Source organism: Chenopodium quinoa, unplaced genomic scaffold, assembly GCF_001683475.1.
Source record: "Chenopodium quinoa cultivar QQ74 unplaced genomic scaffold, ASM168347v1, whole genome shotgun sequence".
Classification (NCBI taxonomy): domain Eukaryota; kingdom Viridiplantae; phylum Streptophyta; class Magnoliopsida; order Caryophyllales; family Amaranthaceae; genus Chenopodium; species Chenopodium quinoa.
Genome location: NW_018745024.1, coordinates 2184072 through 2197085, shown reverse-complemented (window position 1 = coordinate 2197085; position 13014 = coordinate 2184072). Strand labels below are relative to the sequence as shown.

The 13014-nt window shown below is 30.0% G+C and overlaps 1 protein-coding gene across 1 annotated transcript; it reads right to left on the bottom strand.

Annotated features, from left to right (window-relative positions):
- Positions 1-2479: 2479 nt before the first annotated feature.
- Positions 2480-4098, bottom strand: LOC110708279 (F-box protein At5g07610-like). Its single transcript, XM_021886368.1, has one exon. The coding sequence runs from the start codon at positions 3921-3923 to the stop codon at positions 2733-2735; it is 1191 nt and encodes a 396-aa protein (XP_021742060.1). The 5' UTR covers positions 3924-4098; the 3' UTR covers positions 2480-2732.
- Positions 4099-13014: the final 8916 nt, after the last annotated feature.

Genomic DNA, 13014 nt, shown 5'->3' with positions numbered 1-13014 from the left:
GTACGAAACAATTGCAAATAATAATTGAAGAGAATTTAAACCATAATTACCAAACAACCGAACAATTGACCGCACTCACCTGTTTCAGCAGCTTCAATCTGTTCCTCTTCTCAAAAATCGTGGAAGAATCGTGAAAGAATTGTTTCAAGTATCGTGCAACAATGCAATGCGCTGCTGCTATTCAATAAGAACAACGATTTCGTTCATTGGGGGAGAATCGTGCAAGAATGGTTCTTATATATCGTGCAAGAATCGTGGAAGAATGGTTCTTATATACAGATCTTTTAAAAATATATCCGTTGGGGTGGGCCCCACTAACAGTTCTGTTAACGGAAGATGGATTTTGGTGTTAACTTCCAACTTTTATATTTTTGGGAGGTGTTAAAATAAAAGTTTTTTTTTGGGGGGTGTTAAAAAACATTTTCAGCCTTTTGTAAGGTGTTAAAATCCAAAATATCCTAAAAATTATGCATATCTTTTTAAATAATATTATTTTGCTTAAATTTTCTATAAGTTGTTACAAAAATGTTTTATTGAATTTGGGACGGAAAGATTGTGTTTAAGTAAGAAAGAAAATATTATAGCATATTAAAATTGCCTAAGATAATCTGACCAAAAAAAAAAAGTGAAGGGAAATTATTTTACTAGATTTTGCCAAGTGTCATTTTTTATTCGCCTTTAGTATATAGTTATTGATTGATTATAATAACAATAAATTTATAGAAAAAAAAGGAATAAAATAAAATGAATCAGCTCACCAAGTATTAAAAAGTATGATGTGATTTCAAAAAAAATAAAAATAAATAAATAAAGCATGATGTATATGTTAAAATTTTAAAAATGTGTTGGAAAATACTTTTCTTTTTTTTTTGGAGACAATGTGTTGGAAAATAATAATAAAACATGTAATAGTTATAATGAACAATTTGAATTTTTTTTTTAATTTTTATTTTTAGAGTGATAGATAGCTCAAGTGGTTCGAGCTCCCCTCCCGATTTCAGGTGATCCTAGGATCATTCTCATCACTTGACCTTGTGGCTCTCTAAACACCAAAAAAAAAAAATTATGAACAATTTGATATTTTAGAAAGTTTATTTTAGATTTTATACAAACTTACAAAGTAAAAGTCTTAATTTCTTTTTATATATAAATTTATTCAAGCAAGTAATTTTGGAGAGAAATTTTTTAAATATGTGTTATCAAGTCGAGCTCTCTCTTAGTTTTGCCTTTAATAGTACGTAATAGATAGATAGATTGCCAGTCCTATCTCTTTAAGTTTTGTATGTGGACATGTGGTCACCCTCATTCTCTCACAGTTTAGCCAGAGTAGTTTATAAGAATAACACTTATTTATTAATACAAGTATCATCAATTATTTACAAGGGTTTTCTAAAAAATAAAATAAAATAAATCATAAAGGTAACTTTATTTTGTCCGTTAGATTAACCCTAGCTTATTATACAAGTAACATCAATTAATTCAAGTAACCTATTTTCTTTTGTTTTGACTAATAATAAAATAGTATCACTTATTTTGAAGAGTTTTCTTATTTTTCCATTGTGGTAACTAAGGGTTGTTCTGTTTACAAAAACAACAACAACAACAAAAATGAGAGTGTTCAAAATCTAGTCCGAACCGAAAAAATGGATAGGGACCAATTTAAACCGGTCCCAATCTTGAGAAAATTATAAAACAGGACTTGGAGCAAACCAATTTTTTTAAAATTATGAATAAAACCTTTAAAATGTTTATTTTTTTAAAAAACTTATGAATAAAACCTTTAAAATGTTTAACTTTTACTTACATTTAATATGTGAATTTTTCTACGTGAAAGCCGAACTTTTTTCCAACTCTCTTTAGTGGCACCCAAGTCTTGAAAAATTATACATAGTGTCCTTTTTTAAGTTTTATGGTTAACCTTTGTGATCAAAATGGTTAACCTTTGTGATAAAAATGGTTAACCCAAGTTTTGGCATCTTGCTGTTGCTAATTACCCAGAAGAAAGACATAATAGAAAAGACTTGACATAATTTTCCTTCTAAAAAACTTAATTTATAGCTAATCATGGACAGGATGACACTTTGGGTCAGAAAACATCTATCCAAACTTAGCCAAAATTGGGCTGAGACACTGTTGTTCATCTCTAGCATATACTTCCTATTCTTCCACTTAAACACCCATCCAAGTTGCCAAAGGCTTATACTCTGCTTCTTATCTGGCCGTGACATGAAAAATTCATGTATCCAAGAAAATAAACTTCAACTGCTCCAATAATTCATGCCTAAGAACTTCAAAGATCCAATACACATACAACTATACAAGTATAATAGTTATCCATCTAGTCAAAAATTGTAAAATGAATTTTATACACTGTTATTAGATTATTTTTTGCCAATTCTGAGTTCATGAGAAACATCTATTCAAATTGAGCCAAAATTGATCCGGGACAATGTTAATTCGCTCTAACCGAGTGCATACTCCCTAATCTTCAACTTAAACACCAATCCGATTTGCGTAAGGCATTTACTCCGAATATCTGACCAACACATGACAAATACATGTATCCAACAAAATAACATCAAATTGCTCCAATAATTCATAAGTAAGAAATTTGAAGATCCAATTTACATACAACAGCTACCTATCAATGTCAAAGATTGTAAACTGAGTTTGTATACACTAAAATTACATTATCATCTCGAAAAACAACATTGTTCATTGTATGCATATTCTCAAACACAGTAAATACTTTCAATGAATTGAAAAGCATTATACCCTCTAAAAGGGAACAATTTATCACTTTCATCTACTACATTGCACAACAATTTCGAAACCTTAGTTCTAAAATTGTAAGTAATAACTTTACCAGGGATAGATATCACCAATGCCGAATCATCATCACCATCTCCGACATTATCACGAACAACAGCAAGAATTGAGAATGCATAAAACCGCAATCCACGCCCAAACCTATCACTATGATCCTGAAACAGCTCGGCCTCAAACCCACGTCCTAAAACATCAAGATTAACCCTGTACTTGACAAACCATTCAGCCTTACTCTTCCTATCCAACTCCAAGACATTGAATTCACTCACGCAATTCGTTCGAATCTCAATCAAATGTAGATGCCCACAAGATTCACCAAAGTACCTAAACCTCTCAATGTAAGCACCTTCAATAGCCTTTGGCATTGCCAATGACTCCACACATTCGGTATCGAAATCGAAACATATCGTAGTTTCAGTATGACTAAGCCAGTAAACCCTACCTTCCCAATAAACCCCATGATCAAACTCAACATCAAATGGACCCTTAAAGGGATCAATAACACCCCTCCTCCATTTTCGATTCCCAGAAGAATAAACATCAATTGAATACGAATTCTCCTCAATTTTCGACCCCGAAACACTAACAACTTGATAATGCGGAGACCTAGCAGGATCAAACCCTAAATTAAACCCCAAAAACGAAGAATCACAATCACCCTCATCAATTCCAGCAATAGGCAAATCAATGCAAACTTTCTGATTCGAAGTCGGATTACAAACAAAAATGAGAACCCCAGAAGAACAAAGGAAGAGACCATTACAAGACTGAAGAATATGAAAAGGGGGAGAGTTAAGGAGAGAGAAAAAGGGTGGACGACATTGTTGTTGAGAAGTGAAGGAGATGAAGTCGTAAGAAGGAGAGAGGATTTGGGAATGGTGGAGGACGAAGAGGGCGGAAGAAGGTGGGTAAAGATGGCGGTAACAATGGAGGAGAGAGAAACGGTGGTGGGAAATGACGGAATTCCATTGTTTGTTGACGGATTTGAATCGGAGAAGGGGTTTAACGGGGACGTGTGAGAGGATTTCGGTGAGAAGGTCGTCGTTCCCGGCGACTATCTCCGGCGACGGTGACGGTGTTTGAGATGTTGACATGGTGGTGACTGTTGAGTTTTGTGAGTTGAATGTTGAAGAAATGAAACTAGGAAAGATATGGTCGTTTTTAGTCAAAATGAAAGCAAATCATATTCGGTTCTTTTTTTGTGCGGGTTACTTAGTCGATTAGCGCGTTTTTTTTGAGTAACTTCAGAATAAGTAACTCCGCTTTTGTGAATAATATCTACAGATTAATTCAATGTCTACTTTTATACTCCGTAATCTATATCTATGCTTATATATTAAATATCGTTTCTAAAACAGAATATGTTCCACGTGTCACTTTTTTTAAGTTCGACATGTCAGCAATATATGCCACATATCACTATAAACATGACATGTCACTTCACAACATGTATTATAACAAATATTGTTCTTGCTTCTTCAAATGGTGCTTAAATTTTGTACCAAAATATCATTTTTGGGGATTTTTGCTTTTTAAATCATATAACTAATATCTAAAGCTAAACTTTTAGACAGGTCATGACGTTGCGACACTTGGCGTTCTAACTTTTCGCCAAGTGTCGCGCCATGTTGGAGCGATTCAAATAGACTTCATAAAAAAAAAAGGATAAAATTTAAGTTTATAATTTTATTTTCGATAAAAGACCAATATTTAATTGAATTATAATTTTATTCAAAAAAATTATTAGATTATAATTCTTAAAAATCATCATATAAATTTAATTTTTTATGTCTATTTTTTTAGAGCGAAGGAATTAGTTTAAAGTGTTAAACATCTATTTATAATATATACTAATCGGTTAAAATAATATACTTCACAACTAATAGAATGTTATTACTACATAGACATGTCAATTAAGGTTGAGTCATGAATCATCTCGGATTGAGTCACTTTAGGTTACGAGTCAAGAAATGTTCAACCCTTACCCAAAGTTTAGGGTTCGGGTCAACCCAACGGACTTTGAACATTTATCTTATTTAATTTATTTATTGTTTATTTTTTTTAAAGTATTATATCGAACATTTCCACCAATATTAGTATTAATCATTACAGGTGCCTACTAAATAGCAAATCGTCACAAAAGCACATCAATAAACTAATTTTTTATCCAATGGTATATTTTAAAATTTGACATATAGATTAAATTTTTTTATCTTTAATCAATAAACAACCCGGGCATCGCACGGGCACAAAACTAGTCTATAATATAATTGTAGAGTCGTTTTAACGAGAGCCCTCCAAAACCCCAATGCTCTACTCTCATGCATTTAAGTTATTTTTTTCTTTTTGTTAAAAAAAATAATAACTACCCATTCACTACTATTTCTTTTTTTTTATGGAACTACGTTACTACTAACATTTCACTTTATGTGTGTGTGTGTGTGTTTTTTTTGGTACGTAGTATAACATATGGCACAGGGGCGGACCCATGAAGAAACAAGGGGGGACCATTGTCCCCTCACTTTCGGGAAAAAAAAACAGCGGAAAAAAAATTTTAGGAAAAAAAATAAAACTGGAAAAATAGTTATATTAAATTGAGTGTAAGAATAAATAAGAAGTTTGCCTTAGCTAAGTTGGTATTGGGCTAAAAATAATATGTCAAGGGGCCCAATTTCAGGTTTACCTAGATCAGGGTTCGAATCCCCTTTCATTTTATTTTTTTTGAGTGTTTTATTTTAAGTTATTTTGACTTTTACCACCCGCAAAAAACGAAAAAATTGGTATTACCACCTCCATAAAAAAAGTTTTATTTTACGACCACATAAAAAAAAAAATTGGCTTTTACCACCAATCACCTCCAACTAACGGATTTCGTCCATAAATCCGTTAGGGGCGTACCATGTCCACGTGTCACCATATTATTGGGTTTTCTTTTTTTTTTTTATTTGTTAATTTATTTATTTTATTACCCAATAATATGGTGACATGTGAACATGATAGGCCCCACTAACGAATTTATGGACAGAATCCGTTAGTTGGCGATGATTGGTGGTAAAAGTCAATTTTCATTTTTTTTATGTGGTGATAAAATAAAACTTTTTTTTTTTATGGAGGTGGTAAAAGCAATTAAGTTGTTTTTTAGAGGTGGTAAAAATAAAAAATTCCTTTATTTTAACCAAACCACTCGACTACTCTCTTATTCCTATTTCCCAACCACGAGGCACGAACCACCACCCACACGACCACGAGTCACGGAGTGCAGCGAGCATCTTCGGCAAATGTTTGCCAAGAAATTAACATCACAAGATAATATGGCATTCGAATCCCCCTTGTAACATCAATCCTTTTTTTGGGGGGGGGGGGTGTTTTATTTCAACCATACCACTACTCCCTTATTCTATTTCCCAACCAAACCCAAATTACTTGTATTGTGTACCCGTTTTTTTTTAAAAATTGGTTGATGTTAGTTGAATTATCGAAATTGTCCCCCCATTATCAAATTTCTAGGTCCGCTACTGATATGGCATGCATTAGCACGAGTATACGGTTCCTTTATCAACAATTCACTATATCACTCAAAACCCCAACAACATTTCACTTTTTTTTTAACACTACGCACTAATATTGCACTTTGTTTTACGAGTACTTTTTTTGGTATATAGTATAATATATGTCATGCATTAGCACAAGTATACAATTCCTTTATTCAACATTTCACTATAGTACTCTAAATCCCCAACCCTTCAATTATATGTATTTTTTTAGGGACTACCCTCCAAACATTTTCCACTTCTTTAATCATCAAAAACAAAAAAAAAAAAAAAAAAAAAAAAAAAAAAAATATGTACAACACGTTTTTGTGCAACTAGCCTCACCGAATAATTACTTGCAACAGAACAAAGTATGTAACTCCTAGAGCAAGACACTAACCCATATGACACTAACTGAGTAACACGAGTAACACCTATAACACTGAACAGGTAACCTCTATAACTTTGAAAAAGTAAACCCCATAATAGCATTGCGTGCCCATCGACATAAAAGAGTAAGACCCAGTTTTTTGAGCTTCTAAGAAAAGCATAGAATAACATATTATTTCAGCACAGCACAACAGAGCTAATTAGGGTTCTACAGAACCGACCATTACAGCTCAAGTCTAAATACAACATCAAAATCAACTTCCCACATTTTAAATTTATTTTTTCTTATATATCCCGTGCATTTTGCACGGGTACACTCTAGTTACAATGATTTTTGAGTGACTAAGGATTTTGGACAATTAAGGATTTTAAGAAAAGCATAGAATAACATATTATTTCAGCACAGCACAACAGGTGTCAGCACATTATTAATACGATTATTATTAATACTCAGCACAACAGAGCTAATTAGGGTTCTACAGAACCGACCATTACAGCTCAAGTCTAAATACAACATCAAAATCAACTTCCCACATTTTAAATTTATTTTTTCTTATATATCCCGTGCATTTTGCACGGGTACACTCTAGTTACAATGATTTTTGAGTGACTAAGGATTTTGGACAATTAAGGATTTTGAAAAAGTAAACCCCATAATAGCATTACGTGGCCACCGACATAAAAGAGTAAGACCCTATTTTTTGAGCTTCTAAACAAAGCATAGAATAACATATTAAGCATAGCACAACAGGTGTCAGCACATTATTAACACGATTATTATTAATACTCAGCACAACAGAGCTAATTAGGGTTCAACAGAACCTACCAGTCCAACACCAACCATTACAGCTCAAGTATAAATTACAACATCAAAATCACCTTTTCACATTTTAAATTTATTTTTTCTTATATATCCCGTGCATTTTACACGGGTACACTCTAGTTACAATGATTTTTGAGTGACTAAGGATTTTGGACAATTAATATACATTATCCGTCTTTATATATTTGACACTTAACTCACAATGATATCATCTATTAAGCCCTGTTCTCTTCACATTAAAAAAAAATAATATTAAGTAAAAATAATTCCAGTTAAGTAAAAATAAGTTTAGTTCAGTAAAATTAATTTCAGTTCAATAAAAATAATTTCATTTCAGTAAAAATAAGATGAAGAGAACAGGGCCTTATTCTAAGTTCAGCAAAATTAATTTCAATTCAGCAAAATAATTTCAGTTGAGCAAAATTAATTTCAATTCAGTAATCGAAAATCAGTAAAAATAATTTCAGTTCAGCAAAATTAATTTTAATTCAGTAAAATTAATTTAAGTTCAGTAAAAATAATTTTAGTTCAGCAAAAATTATTTCAGTTCAGTAAAACTAATTTCAGTTCAGCAAAATTAAAGTGAAGAGAACAGGGCCTTATTCTAACTTCTTGTATATTAAGGTGGTTTGGCCTTGTTTGGTTGTAATGGGATTTAAGTTCTCATGGTAACTTATAATTTATGATTCTTATCAAATTCCCACAAAATTGCTTTAATTTTATTTTTGGGTTTTTTTGTTGGCATTGAGGAAACTACAATTTATAAGAAGTTTGAATTACATAAGAAGCTCGTAGATCTTCATTAATAATAATGAATTAAAAGAAAAAACATAATAGAAAATACGGATAATTCAAAGAAAAAATCTACATTAATACTTAATAATTAAAAATTACATCATATAAATATAAATGTGGTTTTACAACAATTAATAAAATCCTACTAAGCACATTTTTAAATGATAATAATTCAACTACAATTAATTTTTATAAGTAAATCTAATAATTTGAACTATAACTACTAATAAAATGATATATAAAAAATCCTCCAATAGCCTAATTTTGTAGTAATTTTTTGAACCATCCATCACCAATTTCTTCAGTAACATTTTCATTATCAACCTTTCTCTCCTTTATCCACTAATAAAAAAAACTAAGAAAACTCCACAAATGAAAGCAGTAATAGCAATCCATAAATATTGTAGTCGATTATCCCGTGATAAAATCATTATCACAGTTCTAATCACAGTTCTAATTGCTCCAAAATCGGTATGTACTAAGATAACTTCGTATTTAAACAAAGCTATCAATTCTAAATAAAAAAAAAATCTAAAGTACTAAACACTACAACTCCAAATACCCACAGTGTCCCACATCTAAAGACAAATTTCAACAAAATCATTATTAAAATGCCTAAAATAATGTAATAGTGTCCTACATCTTAGAAATAATTGACGATTGAGCTTTGATTTTTATATCGATCAAATAAATATTCACAACCTCACTAAAAAAGAATTTGAAAATCTCACAGAAATTAACATGTTAGATTTGTATATTTACATCAAATAAGGATTTACAAGCTCACTGTAAAAGTTATTATATTTAACAAATTATTTACAAATTAACAAATTATATTAATATTCTTTGAAAAAACAAATTCCATTAAAGTCAATTCTAAATTAACAAATTACATAAATATATATGTATATATTATCTTATCATATACATTTTTTGAAAATGATAGAAATTTTGAGATTTCCAAAAATCTATTACTCCCTCCGTTCCCATATGTTTTTTACGTTTTCATTTAAAGTGTTCCTTTTTATTTTTACATTTTATATATTTTTCTTTTTAGTCATAAATTTTGGACAAATTTACTTTTGTTTTACAATTTCAATACTTACAACTATGGTCGTATTATTTTATGTTATTGTGTTAGTATTTGCACATTCTGTTCGACATTTCAAATGGGTTAAATCAAAACCATTATCAGGTATCCTTACATTTTCTACCATGATAACTACTTTTCTTCCAATAATTTCAAACTTAGACATATCATTAGGTAAAGGAAATGATTGGTGGATAAACCTAGACGAACCATTAGGTAAAGGAAATGATTGGTGGGTGTTTGGGGTTGTAGTATGCACTACAATTGATTTGTTTTGTTTGGAAATTGTTGTCTTATTAAACTATGAAATTATTTTGATTCATACGGTATTTGGTGCAATCGAGACTGTGATAAAGTCATTATCACGAAATGGAGATGTTCAATACTTATAAATTGTCATTACTGCGATTGTTTGTGGAACACCCATAAGTATTTTGTTCTCATTTTGGTAATTATTATTCATTTGATCATCAAAAAGAGAGTAAAAACTAACATTGAGTTATATGGGTGTACGCTACACCCGGTAGAATATAACAATCGCTAAAAGATATAGAAGATTTAATATAATATATAAATTGAATATAATGGTAAAGTACGAATGAAAATAGTATAGTAAACTAAATAATTCCTAAGTTAGTTTGGCAAAATCAAAATGAAAATTTTAGGAGGAAATTTTTTAACTAGAAAATGACACGTGTTATTTTTTCATTCGCTTTTACTATATAATAACTAGACATAAGCCCGTGCGATGCACGGTCCTAATAAATCTTTTTAATAATTTAAGATTTAGTATATGAAGATCATTAATTAGATATTTGGATAAAATAAATTTATATTATAAGATAATTTTTTTTTTAATTTTAACATTAAAGTTATCTTTCGTAGGTTTATTTTTTTTATGTGGCGCTTGAATTTAAAATCTCAAACCTTATTCATTAATTTTGCTTAGGTGACAATTTAATTTTTGATTATTAAAAAAATTAGGAGGATTCTTCTAAATTTCTCTTTATATATAAGGAAAAAAGTCATATGAGATTTAGTTTTATTTGTTTCGATGAGTGCATTATTAATATCTTATTTTTATAATATTTTCTTGGGAAAGATTAAAGATATTTGCGATCAAAGATTTGCATCCATATATGTAAAAAAGATAATTATTAGTTTTTTAAATAATTTAAAATTTAATTATTCACTATTCATTATTTTTACCTCAGTGGAAAAATTCTTAAATCTTATTCGTTACTTTTGTTTAGGTGGCAAGTGGATTTTTTAATTCTAAAATAAATTATTAAATTAATATTTTATTGGTCAAAATAATACATTTTCTTATGTGGCGCGTCGAATGCTCCCAAAAAATGTTTATTTTATTTGTATATACTAGATGAAAGCCCGTGCGATGCACAATTTTTTTTCTTGCATAAATTTCATGAAAGGATAATTTATAATTAATAAGTAAATAATATAATTCCTAAACCACTATTTTTGTTTGTTAAAAAAAATCACTTTTTTATCTTAAATTTTTTTCTTACAGTTTAAAAGAATTTTTTTTCTTAATTATATCCTATAATATTTGATTAACTTGCTATTACGGTTTAGAAAAGAATAATTATTATTTTTATGTAATTTAAAATGTGATAATTTATATGTAATTCCAAATGTGATATTTTTTAATGTAATTCCAAATATGATAATTTTTTTATGTAATTCCAAATGTGATAACTTTTAGTTTTTATAAAAATGTCACAATTTATTATTGTTCACCAACTGTGATGGATAAAATTTTTCATATGAAAAGATAATTTTTTATTTTTTTAAAAAATTAAATGCTAAATCATATATACTTTTTAATTCTAAAATAAAATATAATCATTATGTATATTATTTCATTCGTTAGATATTTTTTAAGGTTATTTTTTAAAAATAATCTAAATCCTAAATTATTAATCATGGGTTTTTTTTTACTATTCATGAGTTACTTGTTAACTTACGTTGCACATATAACTAAAATAAAATCATCTCAAATCTTATTTGTTATTTTTTGTTATGTAGCAATTGATTTTTTAATTCTAAAATAAAATGTGAATCTCTTTTTTAATTGGTTAATAGCTTATTAGAATGACTTTGTTCATGTTCCTGTGCCCTTGTCATGCACTTTTTTAATTTTAATATATTTTTTTCATTTATTGATATAGGGTATAAAGATTTTTTGTAATTAAATTATTAGTTTCTGTTTAAATACCTCAACAACCACCGCTACTACTATCCTGCTCTCTCTTGTCTGTTTGAATACCTCAACAACCACAAATTTAAGGTGAGGTTGAAACTGAGGTCGAAATTGAACTTTGTTGGCAGATCCGAGGAGATATCCTGCGGCAAAAAACACTCCAATTTGGATTAGCTTACCTAGTTGTAACGGAGAATGAGAAGGGGATGAGATGGCTGGAAGAGGAGGAAGGGCAGGAAAAGGAGGAACAACCGAAAGAGGAGGAACGACCGGAAGAGAAGGTGGAACATCTGACGAACCAAATAAAAATGTGAACGATGCCAAACTTTGCACAGTTGTTGTTCAAGTCCTCCACACTCCCCCAATGAATACAACCTCGGGCTACTTCAAGTAGCTTGGTTTTCTCCTTTGATGGAATTCCATATGAGAATAACAACTTGAATTCGCCGAAGTTTTTAGTGAACACACTCCCGACTAATTCGATTACATGGCTTTCGTCATTCACAAAAAGAGTTTTAGATTGTCGGAATTCATCCACATTGAATGAATTAGGGTTTTCGAGAAAGTGTTTGTCCCTGTGTATATATATAGTTTCACGTAATTTGTTAATTTATGAATATTATTTATAAGAAAATGCTAAATTCGCCATTGACATTTATATACCTTCGTCCCAAGTAAAGACTGTTAATTCGAGCGAATGAAGAGAGTAACGAAATCCACATCAGCCAGACTGATTGGGATAAATACAGATACAAGAAAGATTCGTATTTTGCTCTCCATCACATGTTCAAAACCGTGATATAACTAGAAGTAATTCCCTTTAAAAATAAATTAATCGATTAGTTATTTGATCTATTTTCTATATTGAACAAAAAGAAAAAGTTATTTTTGACTTAAAATCTTACCGGACAAAATGGTTGCATTATAAGTAATGGTGAGATGAAATAATATCCAATCTTGGATGGGCGACGAATAGCTGCATAGAAAAAGCTGAATCCGACACTTATTGTTGTAATAATTTCACTAGGTTTAACTAAGTCCACTAGGTTCAAATAAAATTTAACTAATTTTTAACCACAAGTAAATGTATTTATTATCCTAAATTATTAATAAAAACATTTATATAAACTATTATAATATTGAAAAATCGTACATATATATATATATATATATAGGATCATGTGAGAACCTAGGTGTACAATAGGAACTAGGAACTAATCGTGACCGTTGATCGCTTTCAATCAGACAGCTCACGTTTAACCCGCCTCATTAAGGGTATTTTTGTAATTTCAGAAGTTGAATGACCCCCTTCTAATTCATGCGCCCTTCATTT